Here is a 13,858-nt window from a genome sequence, read left to right as displayed (position 1 = left end):
CACAATGGATCGGCAACAGAGGGGTTCACACTGCGTGACTACAGGAGGAATAATCGCCGACAGCTCTCTTTCACAGGTGTGCAAACTACGTTTCCCAACTACATGTGTGATGTGACAAGTAAACAACGCGAGATCACACGTGCGTCAGACCGGAGTTCTCGCGCGAGACTTGAATTGTTATTAAAAATGATAAACTGCACAAAGTTTGCTTCAAATTGTATGTGCGCTGGTTTGTGGAGAAAAAGAAAAAAAGATTATGGCGGAGAAAATTGTTGGAGAGACAGAGGGAGCCAGGATTGTGTTCTGCAAAGAGTTTATGGCAAATAAGTTCACACAGCAGGAGTTTGAATCGCCGACAGGTCCCGTTGCGATGAATCAGCGGATTGATTTATGATTCAGCTTGCCTGTGTCACGTGATTTCAGCAGTTTGGCAGTTTGAAACGTGATCCAAATCTTTAATCAATAAGCTGATTCATGACTGTTTTAATCTTTATTTGAGGTTTGAAAACAAACGTCAAGCAAACAAAGTCTTATGGGTGTGGAACAACATTAGGTCATTAAATGACATACATTTCATTTTTGGGTGAACTAACCCTTTAAAAACTTGAAAAAAAAGAAATCAGTAAGAATTGGTAATTAAGGCTATTATTCTTATTGACTCAACTGTAAAGTATTTCCTAAAAGTTGAAAACCTATAATATATAGCTGAAACTTACCTCCGACATGAAGAAAGATTGCCTGTGTCTCTTGAAACCAGATGTTTGTGATCAGTAAAATAGCTTTTTGTAAACAATATGATGACACAGAAGGTAACATCAGCACTGTACACTGGGCTCAGACCGTCCAGAGGACATACAGTGCATCCAGAATGTATTCACAGCGCTTTACTTTTTCCATATTTTATGTTACGTTACAGCCTTATTCCAAAATGGCTTGAATTTATTTTTTACCCTCAATTCTACAAACAAGCTACATCAGGTTGGGTGGGGAGTGTCGGTGCACAGACGTTTTCAGATCTCTCCAGAGATGTTTAAGTCTGGGCTCTGGCTGGGACACTTAAGGACATTCACAGAGTTGAACATGAACCTTCACCTCAGTCTGAGGTCCAGAGCACACTGGAGCAGGTTTTCATCAAGGATGTCTCTGTACATTATTGCATTCATCTTCCTACCTCGTTCCTGTCTAGTCTGCCACCAACATGCTTCACTGTAGGGATGGCTTTGGTCAGATGATGAGCGGGGCCTGGTTTACTCCAGACATGATGCTTGCCATTCAAGCCGAAGAGTTCAATCTTTGTTTCATCAGACCAGAGTATTTTGTTTCTCATGGTCTGAGAGTCCTTCAGGTGCCTTTTTGCAAACTCCAGGTGGTCTGTCATGTGCCTTTTACTGAGGAGTGGCTTCCATATGGCCACTCTACCATACAGGCCTGATTGGTGGAGTGCTGCAGAGATGGTTGTTCTTCGGGAAGGTCTTCCTTTCTCCACAGAGATATGCTGGAGCTCTGTCAGTGACCATCGGGTTCTTGGTCACCTCCCTGGTCTCTACCCTTCCCCAGATCTGTGCCTCGATACAATCCTGTCTCAGAGGTTTACAGACAATTCCTTGGACTTCATGGCTTGATTTGTGCTATGACATGCACTGTTAGCTGTGGGACCAATAAAGACAGGTGTGTACCTTTCCAAATCATGTCCAATCAAATGTTTTTACCACTGGTGGACTCCAATCAAGTTTCTAGAAACATCTCAAGGATGATCAGTGGAAACAAGATGCACCTGAGCTCAATTTTAAGTGTCATGGCAAAGGCTGTGAATACTTGTGTAAATGTGATTTTGTTTGCAAATATTTGCAAATATTTCAAACAAATTTCTTTCATGTTGTCATTATGGAGAATTGTTTGTAGAATTGAGGAAAAAATAATTAATTTAATCAATTTTGGAATAAGGCTGTAACGTAACAAAATGTGGAAAAAGTGAAGCGCTGTGAATACTTTCCGGATGCACTGTAAGTAAAAAAAACCTTATGGACAGTATGGTTTTTGGATAGTGTGTAGAATGGAGTTATAAATGAGTTTGGCTGATAAGTGTGTCAGTACTTAGCACTTTGTCAGTGCACAGAAAATGGTGTGCGTATTAAGCTTGGAACATACTCTGCAAGAACAAAGAAATTTGTTCGTTTTCTCGAGGGGGCAAGAACAAGAACAAAGTTCGTTCTGGCCAGTACATTCCATACTTCACGAGAAAAGCAGGTGCGATCATCTGTGTTTTTAACCACGCCACCTTAAATGTCTGACCAATCACACAATAGTTCTCGGACACCTGCAAGAAAAAAGTTCTGCTCAGGCGATTTGTCGAGAACAAGCTGCGATAACTCCCAAACCAGGGCTGCGAGAACAAAATGACGTCAACTTTTTTCTCTGTTCTTGGAGAGAATGTTGCAGCCTTTAGGGATGTAGATATAGTTTGACTTGACCCTCACCATTAAAAAAAAAAAAATACAATGCTGGCTTATCATTGATTTCATGATTGAAAGTAAAGTGATTTAATGATTGAGGTGGCTATTTATTAATTTTGTCATATGGTCCGCTCTGCTTAATGGTGCATAAACATTGCAGCAGCAAAAACCAGCTCTGTGCTCTTCAAAACGCTACAACACCTTCACTTTGGGTTGTGTACATAGAGAGTTTACAGATACAGTCAACTTAATACACTTTTGTTGTCCCAGACATCTATTAACAATGAAAGCATCCAAACTGCAATATCAACTTATGTTCACTGTAAGACCAGGATTGTCCATTAAAAATAGAGTCAATTTTGACTCCAAGTTGGTGTAATTTTCACACACTCTGTTATATTTCTCTTTCCCTCTAGATTTGATGTCAGACCCAAAGATGTTCTGCCTTGTCTCCAATGACTCTTTTGCCTCCATGCAGCCTTCAACCTCATTGGCTCAGGACCTTTATGGCTCCACCCCCCACCCTTTCAGTCAGTCTCTGTCCTCTTGTGACACAGAAATTACTGCCCATCTTTCCACCCATTCACAGTCATTTCGCAAAGAGTCATCTCGACCTCGTGGATTGCCTCGAACCTCAAGTTCCGCAGGATCTGCTTTTCCAGATCCTTCTCTGCCCGAGTTCAGCCTGTACCCCCCACCCCGCCGGGGAGGACTGGATCCTGTCTGTGAAATGGAGGCCTCCAGGTCACAGAGGGCGACGGAGAGCTCTGAGCAGCCAGACTCTGGAACTCCCAGCACTTCAGTAACCGAATTCCACAGATATCACCCGAAGGAGCGTCACAGGATATCACAGTCTGTCTCCCGAGAGGCAGGGGAAGGAGAGTGTGCTGGGGAAGGAGGATCTGGGCTTTACCAGTTAGAGGGTGTTCAAGGGGGTCGGGAAAGAACAGGTGGACGCAGTGCTGAAAGTTTGCGGAGTTTAAGCACACGCAGCAGCGGCTCCACTGAGAGCTACTGCAGTGGGACAGACCGGGATACCAACAGCACCCTGAGCAGCTTGCACAGTGAGCAGACCAGCTCCACGCATGTAGAAAGCCTGCTGTCGTTGTCTGGGGATGAGAAGGTGAATGCGGGACATACCGACCCACGTAACTCTAATGTGGCCTCGGGGGAGGCTAATAAAAACCCCCATGCCAACGAACTTGCCACCAAATTGCCCACCGGTGATGCTCCTAAGCCTACAAACTCAGAGAGCCAACAGGGGGAGGGGACTGTGGAGATGGTGTCAAGGACTAGCATAGATGTCTCTGCTGGTCTTTCACATCAGCACCAAGAGGTGGAACCAGACAAAGTGCGCTCCAAAACAGCCAATCTTGTTCACCGGGCTGCCTCCTCGTCTGCCGCCAGCCGGAGTGGTCGGCGACGAAGCAGTAAGCAGCGGGCAAGCAGTTTTGATGCCAGCAGGCACCGGGAATACATTTGTGGACGTGGCATGGCAAAGCCTCGCTCAGCAGTGTTCATGAAAGGAGAGGAAGACTCCAGTGATCAGAGCGAACTTAGTTGTGCCTCCAGCCTACACTCCACCCACCAGCTCAGCACAGACTCCTCATCCAGCACACCCCACTCCTGCCCCTCTCCTGAGGATCGCCACGGCCCGTCGCTACTGGCCAAAATGCACGGTGTGCAAACTCACAGTCAAAGAGATAAGGAAAGGGAACGAGAAAAAGACAAGGAGAAGGGCAAACGCAGAGCTTCGCGACGTACTCCGAGTACAGGTAGCGCCAAAACTCACGCCCGGGTCTTGAGCCTGGACAGCAGCACTACTGCTTGCCTTAATGACCCTCATCATTTGGGGGCACCAGCAAGTTCTAGACCCCTTACCACCTCCAAGTCAGACCTGGAGGCAAAAGAGGGGGAGGTGTTGGATGCGGCATCCCTGCTGGGAAGGGCCTCACAGCTTGAGTCAGTGACCCGGTCCAGAAACAGCCTGCCCTGCCCCATCTCCCTCAGTCACACGCAAGACGCAACGACAGGATCACGGGGTGAGCACACAGTAATGCGATATTGCACATGCACTTATTTACAGAGGGAAAATAGTCAATCTAAAAATGAAAGTTCTGTCTATCTTTATGACTTTATTCCATAAAATGCAAAATGAGAAGTTAATCAGGATGTCCACGCTCCTCTTTTTAATATAATGGAAGTTAATGCTGACCTGGGGCTGTCAAGGTCCAAAAATAATAAAAAAGCAATATAAAAAAAACAAGCCATATGAGCCATAATCTTTGTGTCAGGAACGCAATGTAACAGAAGTAGTGACAGATCTTTTCTTTTATATTATGATGTACATCCAAGGGAATTGTTGAAAAAAACAAAAAACATTAGGGTGGGGACTTGGTTCTATCAGTGGTTGTTTATTGGATGGAAGATGATCTGAATGTGAGCTTGCAGTTTAATTTAAGAAAGGGGCTAAGTTTAAGGGACTGAAAGATTGGAGAATTTGGTATACATCACCAGAGAAAGTCTGATGTTTTACTGAAAAAATTGAGTTATGACTGTTAACCAAAACTGTTAGGGTTGACATGTCGTTTCGAATAAAAATGACAAGGTTATGGCATGTCAAGCCTACTTTAAGTCATTATTCACTTTCAAATCTAATTTATGTTAGTTAGCATATAAAAAATATAGCATGACAAGACGTGGCATTACAGATTTTACATTAATAATGTATATGGGTCAATGGTTTTTAACTGATTGTGATGTTTCAAATTAGAGAGAGAGTGCATTTTCAACTCAAACAAATTAATTTCTCAGGAAACAATAAATTTTTTTTAGTTAGTTCTTCACAAGCTATTTTGCCTTGAAATCTCCTGGTCACCATTCAGTTTCTATGTCTGGTAAATGACAGCTTGAACATTCTGCCTAATGTTTCCTTTTGTGTTGTTTGATGCAAAAAAAGTCATACAAATGAATGATGAATTTTCATTTTTGGGCGGGCTGTAGTAATTCTGAGATCAGTCTGAAGTGCTAGACATCTGAGGTCTGCTGCAGGTTAGAGCTCAGATGGATGTTTTTCAGCAGAACGTTGCCAATCACATAACAAGCTTTGCCTAGAAGCTAGTAGATGCTAATGCAATGTGTTTTGCCAGTGCAGCTGTGACCCACACACCCCTGCAGAATTGCGGATATATTTCTCTGACAGCCTGTTGAATCTATATCTGGAAGATCTGCAGGGTTTATTCTCTCCTTTGGTCCACAGTGACCATTCAGTCTTTGTGCACCATTTGCTTGTGACAGTGAATTGCCACACGAATGCTGATTCAGTGATTGGATGTCGATTAAATAATTCTAAAGTATCATGGCCCCCATTTACACCTTTATCTACTGCTGACCACTTGTGATCATATGCTGTGTTTTTGTTTTTTTTGTTTTGGAAGCACAGACCTGTAATATAGAGGGGTGTGTGTGATGTCTGTTTTGTGCATATGATATCTTTTCTCCTGTGTTTGCACTATAGTGCTTAGAGGGTTTGAAATTTAAGCTGTTTCTGATGTGCGTTGTTTATTTGTAACAGCAACTGATCATGTTTGATGGAACATTGTCTAACATTCTAGGTTATTACTCTGTTGTCTTCTCTGTAGGCTCATTACTCACGAATTAGCTGGTCTGAACATAGAAAAAGCATTGTTCTAAAGAACCATTCTGCCTTGGTTTACAGCACTTCTGGTCCAGCGTGAGATAGTTTAGGCCGTTTTATTGTAGTAATAAAGTTTTTCTTTCAGTGATGAATCATCAGATCAGGTCAAAGTTCATCTACTGTGGGAGTGCTGCAGTTAAAGTCCATGTTTAAAACTGCTCGCAAAGACTGTTTATAATGGTGTAAAGGCAATGCTATTAACCATCTGGATTCAGAGAGATGACAAAGCAGTTTTAGTTGTTTTTCAATTGTAGTTTGGTTGCAAACACATCATTACCTTAAATTTGAATTCTTCTTATAATCACAATGTTGTATTCCTATTTCTAAATATGTTTCTTACAATATTGCCTTTTTTGACTGCATGTTCGGCAGAACTTTGGCAAGATTTTTGAGGACATTTAATTATGATGATGACAAAAATATTAAATATTAATATATATATATTTTTGAAAAAATGTTATATATATATATTATATAATATATATATATATATATATATATATATATATATATATATATATATATATATATATATATATATATATATATATATATATATATATATATATATATAATTAAATGTATAAACTGCTGGGCAAAAAAAAAAAGTTGCAGGACTTAAAGCTGCAGTAGGTAAAAACCACCCACTGTTGTGATTGGCTGACATCTTTGCATTTGAAATGAGATTACTTGCAGAGGGGGCGTGGTTTAGTCAGGCGCAGGAGCAGCTGCAGTGCTGCCAGTCAGAGAGACTGAGCTAGGGAAAGATTGCTGGGAAAGTGTTATTGCACCGAGTGTTTGAGAGCCCAAGTTTGTTTTGTTTGTATCTGAGAGCTCTGAATAAACACCAGTGAACTTTGCAACATTATTTCTCTCACAAAATGCTTTAACCACAACTAACAACAAACACGACATCGACATGAATACAGTAAGAGCTTCTGTTGAGCATAATGAGCAGCGTCATTCAAACGGCAGTTTGGGCAAGTGTGGACTGCAGATATACGTGTGATTGACCGATCCGAACATTATAAAGAGTGTTCTTTGATTGCTCTCTGTAGTTTAATAATTTAAATAACAGATTTGTTTCATGCTACTAACAGAAACAACGTGAAGTTGATCGTTTTAGTCACTGGCTTGATTCACTGGGGCATCAAGACGGCCAGCTGCAGGACTGACAGTATTAAACGATTTAGAAAGAAAGTCTGTGTGAACTTAAATGATGTATCTACACATCACTGATCCCAGATCAGGCATTAATGAACACTGTTACTCACTGTTTGTGGCGGTGCTGTTGAATCCATATGGTAAAGCCTGTGCTGCTGACATCCACTGATAAACTGAATCTATTCTCTACTAATTCTCTGGGCGGGCAGAGCAGAGGAAGGGGCGGTAACCTTTCCTGGTATGACATCATAACAGGAGAATTCAAGATCAGCTTGTCTGGGCTCTCATTTTCTCAAAGGCAGAGAAAGACAGCCAAAACTCGGTTTACACCGATCAAAATTTATAGCCACTTGGGGACAACATTCAGGCTAGGGGAACTCATATTAATGTTGAAAAACCTCATCAAATAAAAATGTCATGCCATGGGACCTTTAAACCTGTCATTATGTCCTGACAGTAGAATATAAGACAGATAATCTGTGAAAAAAATCAAGCTCCTCTGGCTCCTCCCAGTGGTCCAATTGCCATTTGCAGAAAAACAGCACTCCCAGTAAGCAACAACCAATCAGAGCCAGGAGGAGTGTCTTAGCAGTGTCAATCAAGCTTGTGTGCGCTGATCACACTCCTCTCATGCGCTCTCTTGCACAGCGCGTACAGTCAGGCTTTCAAATTCAAGATGACTGGTGTGCCGCAGCTTTGCTTATGGCAGACAAACAATCCAAGCTGCCAATTCCTCCAGTGGCACCTGCTCATAAAATAAAGACGAGTAAACAGAAAAAGACAGATGACGATGATAAAAACGACGTCCCCTGCCTGATGTCCTGCGCACACCATGGCTTCCTCCCTTCCTTCCAAGTCGTTTTGGTTGTGGATTCCTCGTCAGAGCCGAGCCTGCAGCACCCCTCTCAGAAACTGAAGCCTCCGCGCCTCGATCGCCCCCCTGTGACCGGTCCCAGTATAGTTGCCCCTCTGTGTTTTCTAATGGACACGAGGCAAACTAAACAATATAATTACACTTTGAATATTTTTTCTCCAAAGTTAGTTTATGTAATTGAAAGCAGTTATCATCACGATAATTTGTGATGTAGTTCGTTTAAGTGTTCATTTTTTTAATTTTTAGTTTTAGTTAGTTATTTGATGCTATAAAAACGGGGGGGTGTGACCTCATGTTTGACAGCTGAGATTGATGTCTTCTCTGAGTGAAGTTGTCACTGAGGCACTAACTGACTTATTTTCGGGATTTTGGAGCAGATTGGAGCTTTAGCTTTAATTTCTACATTTCCATAAATGTTTATTTCACACCTGTGCGTTCACCTGAATGCTCCGTTGTGATAGGGGAGTCTCATTTGGAGGGAGGGCTGTAGCGCAAGCGGCAACCTCCCACAGTTTCTCTTGAAGCCAATACAGAAGTGACTTAAACTGCAGTTCCTCGACTGGCCACTAGGGACAAGCTCCAGAAGGGAGCAGAATCTCATTGAGCCCCATGTTAAAATGCCCAACGTTACAGCAGAAAAAAAAAACATATTTACAGCCTGGTACAAATTATGGTTTTGGTCTATATGGCTTATTTTGCCCTTCATGACAACTGTGAGGGGGGTGAATTTTTTTAATTAACTCATTTCTTTACATTATATGAAGACTTAAAGTGCTGCATAAATAAGGTGTGGCCACTTTGATTGACAAGTGGATAGCCATTTATCCTCTGTCTGTTAGTCATCGCGCCAAGATGGCAACGGCAAGCTCGTCTCTACTTTACACTTCAGAATGGCTTATCGGAATCCTATGGGTGACGTCACGGGCACTACGTCCAGATTTTTTTACAGTCTTTGTTGTAGCGCAGCAGAGAGCAAGAGGGAGTGACCTGTGAGTTGTGTTTCTTTAAAGGGGGGGTGAAACACTCAGTTTCAGTCAGTGTCATGTCAATCTTGAGTACCTATAGAGTAGCATTGCATCCTGCATATCTCCGAAAAGTCTTTATTTTTTTAATAATTATATAAGAAAGATGCGCTGTTCCGAGTCTTTCCGAAAAAAGCCGAGCGAGTGTGGGCGTGTCGTGTGAGCGGAGCTAAATAATGACGTGCGTGCGCCGCCGTGTTGAGTGCGTCGTAAAGCTGTGTCATCCCTAACAGCGGGAAAAACTTTATTCAAAATAAAAATATGGCTTTTAATCAGATACAGCCATACATCTATGATCCGGAATCAGACCCAGAGGCTGCAGTTGAACAGGAGCAGCAGCAAAAACGACTAGAGCAGGACGTCTCTATGTGGTACAAGTTATACACTAACTATATAATATGCTTAGCGACTTGTGTTATTTACATATTTATACTTGAATTATATCGTCGTATTTTTGTCTTTGAAGGTGTACATGTGGGAAGTGCAGTTGTGCACGTGTGTGTGTGTGTTTACGCGTGGTTTGTGTAGACAATTGTAATGTTATTAAGCGGACTGGTTTTGCACGGCAGGCTAAGTTAGTGTTTACATAGAAAGACACGGAATAGTAGCGCATTTGAATGAAGAAGCGTGCTTATTTAGTTCAACATATTTCCCCACTCTTTGTGTATTGTTGTTTGGAGTGCTTTTACAATACACAAACATAAAGTTACACATATAGTGGCCAGCTAAACAAATGTACACGCACTACACATCGCATGCTCCATTGATCAATTTCTATATATAGTAACTATACATGATCATGTTTGGGCTACTTGATGAGCATTGGCAAAAACACAGACATTTGAAGCAGTCTAACTCACCGCCCGCGGTTCTAACGTTGGGACCTTTATCGTTGGGACTGCTCCATCATTCAGCATTAGGCGATTGGAAAATCCGGCGTCAAGCTGGGCCTTGTTTATGAAACAGTCGGCACCGAAATGCAGCGAACAGATATAAACATTCGCGCAACTCAGTTGCTGATCCGGAAAAGCAAATTCCATCCACTGTTGCCTTACCGCGGGGTTTTTGGGGAATCTGTGCAGGACTGTCTTGGTCTGGCAACCAAAAACGCACTTTTTGATGTCATTGTTAATTGTGCACATCACCTGTGCAGCGCAGCCTACGAGCCAGCGCTTTGATGGGCGTAGGCTGTTACTTTCGCTCTCTCCCTCTCTCTCTCACGCTCTTCCGGTAGAATTGTCCGTAAGGCCCATACAAGGAAATTCCGCCCCCATTAACGTCAAAGGGGACGCATGATCGCAAAAAACTTGCCGAAACTTATGACTAACCGGAAGTATTATTTTTGACAAAGAAATACTCCCATCAAACGTCCACCTTAACTTTTGAAACTTTGTCTATGTTTAGTATGGGATTCCATGTCTTTAACAGTGTAAAAAGATCAGTATGCATGAAACAGCATCCCCCCCCCCCCCCCCCCTTTAAATTTTCAGGCTAAGTCAACGTTTTCTAAAAACTCCCTACTGCAGCTTTAAAGGAAGTGTACCGTAAATCCTCTAATATAGGCCTGTGCCTTTTTTTTACTCGAGCGCATTGCGGTCCAGGACTTCATTGGAAGGAGGCCAGAATCAAATACGTAGCAAACATAGGCTACCAGAAGTGCATTGTAAACACTTAACCATACACGGTGATAATTCGGTTTTGATTAATTACAAAAGGCAACAGACACCTTACCGCTCCAAAGTTCAACTATTTCTGTCTTGTTTGGTTTGAAGTTTAAAAAAATCCTCCAATTCTGTTTAATCCTCGTCCTCCTCAGTTTCCTCCTCCTCTATATCTCCCCTGTAAACTCCTCATCATTCGCACCAGCCTCTGCAACAAATTCAGTATTGTATGGCTGCTGTTTCTCTATCACACAACTGCAAATTACAGGCTAAGTGAATAGGTAAACACACTTCATGAAGTCACAGGCGTGAGCCGTGTCACATACATGAGACAGCCTATTGCCTTAACACAGCTGTCAATCAAACATCATGCAAAAAAAGAAAAGAAAAAAAGTTTTTTTTTATTTGTTCCAGTATTTGAGACGTTATAATAATTTTTTAATTATGTTAAAATAATTTAAACAACTGTTATTTAACAAATGTTATTATATTTGTATAATAAACTGAGGGGGCTGTCATCTGTCTAAACTGTCATCATAGTCGGCGGGCCTTTGGCCTCAGGCCCGTTCAGAAAAACGTTGGTTCTAATAATAGCCCTGGCCGCTTTTAGAGATCGGCCTTTATTTACCTTCGGTGGCAGCGAGACCGTCCAATGTTGGAGACCCGGACGCTAATAGAATACAGGCCAATATTAGGCCAAAACAGGTACTGCAATCACTTTCAAATTACTGTGGAGCGGAGTATCCCCCTCACCCCTGACTCGAGGTTGCCAGGCTGCAGGATGCAGCAGGAACATGTGTAGCTGCAGCTGTGGTAAACTAGAGCAGAGCTGGCAACCCGGATGCTGAAACACTACTGACTTTGTGATTGGTCGATAGGTGGAGGGTGGCGCTTCAGGCCAAAACACAACATGTCAACATCAACATCAGTTGAGGGCTGCAACAACAACTTATAAATGACAATATCCTGGCCGGACTACTGTTGTCAGTGATATAAGTATTTGAAATTAACATGATTTATTAATGTCTTGTGACATATAAGGGCCATTTTATGATTATTTTAAAGACATTTCTACAGTTAATTTAAATAGGCAAATGGTAAAGAGTATATGATTGGATCATTATTGCAGTGATTATTATGTTTCTAGAATGTTATATGCAGTCAAACCAAAAATTATTCAGGCACCAGGTATCATTTTTTACTAGTGGGTGCAGAACACTATAGTTCATTTATGTAATTGAGGCTAGCAAAATAAATAAACTGTGACATGTTATACCCAAATATTCTTCATACAGTGGACTACCAGTAAAATGTATAAACATTTGGGACCAAAATTATTCAGATGCTTTGACCTGAACATGTTTTGCCTAAGTTTGTTTCTTTAATTGCTAATGCCAATGACAATGTCAAGATGCATCGGGTTCAAATTGTGAAAGAATGGGAGGGAGGATGAAGAATAATTTTCACACATGAACTGGCACCTCTGAGTTCTTAAATTCATGGAAAGTCTTTGGGATGTGCTGGAGTAGACTTTACAGAGTGCTCAACTCTTGCATAGTCAATACCTCCTGATGGAAAGACTTTCAATGAAATTAAGGTCTGGACTCAGAGGTGCCAAATGTGTGAAAATGATTCTTCATGCTCCCTCCCAACCATTATCACAAATTAAACCTGATGAATCTTGACACTGTCATTTTTTAAAATAATTTTCCAAAATCTTTTGAACTCAATTTGTGTTGCATTAAATATGACACGGGAAAGCATCAGGCTCTTTGTATTTGCGTTGGTGTGTTTGGTAATTGTCTATGCTTGTCTTGCAAGAGTGCAGCTTGTGCTTGTAATGCAGCGTTGCATTCTGCTAGTTCAATGAAAGCGTGTTTTTGGTGGCTCCCCTATTGATGGACTCCTTCCTGCCTTTCTCTTTTATGGTAGCCCCAGGGAACGACGACACAGTCACATTTCGCCGAGAGCGTAGTACGTTTCGCCGGCAAGCGGTGCGTAGACGGCACAACGCAGGAAGTAACTCCACACCCCCCACCTCTCTCATCGGATCCCCGCTCAGGTACGACTTACCCGGGGACTGATCGGCCAGTTGCAGAACAACAGCTTTGACTAACCTGTTCTGATGTCCACGTCATTATTCTCCTTCCTCAATTACTTACACAACTTTAACTGTCATTTCCATACTCCTCTGGGGCACTGCATGAAATTGAATCGCTACCTTGCTACCCTCTTCTTACTACTTTATATACTTTTAACTAGGCTTGCTGCATTTAGTCTGTGTTATGATGTTACACAGTGTTCAACCATACACCAATTTCATCACTTGCCCCCCCCCCCCCCCCCCCCCCCCATTCCCCAAAGGAGTGGAAAATATCCTCACCGTCACATCCCTACTTTTAACCCATCCTCAGAGTATCAATGTGCTGGTACCTGAAGCATATGGTCATGTTGCCTTTTCCATTCCATTCAATTCATGTCTTATTTTTGTTCTTGCATGAGTTCTGTTGTTTTGTTTTTTTGTGTATTTTTGTATTTTTGGGGTCTTTTTGTTCTGATAAGCCACATGGTGACCTGGTGTCTAACTTCACCCCCACAGTCACACACACATGGAGTCTATACTACTGTATCCTGGAGAGTTATGGTCACTGTGCCATTCTCTCACATGCTAAATCCATCCATATCACCCAGACACAGCCATCCTTTGCCATCATAGATAGCTTCAGAGTGTATGAGTGCTGTTTCTCATCTTCAGGCCTGGGGCACGTCTGTCTCTCTTTTAAAGGAATCTTGATGCTTTCAGTTAACTTTGTTTCTCCGGTCAAGTTCTCTGACACTACTCACAGTCTTTGTAATTTATTTGGCATAACTAACTTAAATTTGTCCATTTGTTTTTAGGCCAAAGAGCAGTAACCATGTGTGGTTTTACTTTTACAATCTTAATCCAAAGTTTAGGGTCAGTGAGATTTTAAAGAAATTCAAAGTTT

The 13,858-nt window shown here is 42.0% G+C and overlaps 1 protein-coding gene across 5 annotated transcripts in view; it reads left to right on the top strand.

Annotated features, from left to right (window-relative positions):
• pcnx1 (pecanex 1) overlaps positions 1-13,858 on the top strand; it is a 55,501-nt gene that overhangs the window by 15,623 nt on the left and 26,020 nt on the right. For all 5 annotated transcript variants that reach the window (XM_067422176.1, XM_067422175.1, XM_067422179.1 and 2 more), the window contains 2 exons: positions 2,870-4,495; positions 12,804-12,933. In XM_067422176.1, coding sequence (XP_067278277.1) covers positions 2,870-4,495; positions 12,804-12,933 — 1,756 coding nt within the window. The remainder of the gene's footprint in view (positions 1-2,869; positions 4,496-12,803; positions 12,934-13,858) is intronic.

Source organism: Pseudorasbora parva, chromosome 17 (assembly GCF_024679245.1).
Source record: "Pseudorasbora parva isolate DD20220531a chromosome 17, ASM2467924v1, whole genome shotgun sequence".
Lineage (NCBI taxonomy): Eukaryota > Metazoa > Chordata > Actinopteri > Cypriniformes > Gobionidae > Pseudorasbora > Pseudorasbora parva.
The sequence above is the reverse complement of the archived record's forward strand: the minus strand, read 5'-3'. Positions and strand labels throughout refer to the sequence as shown.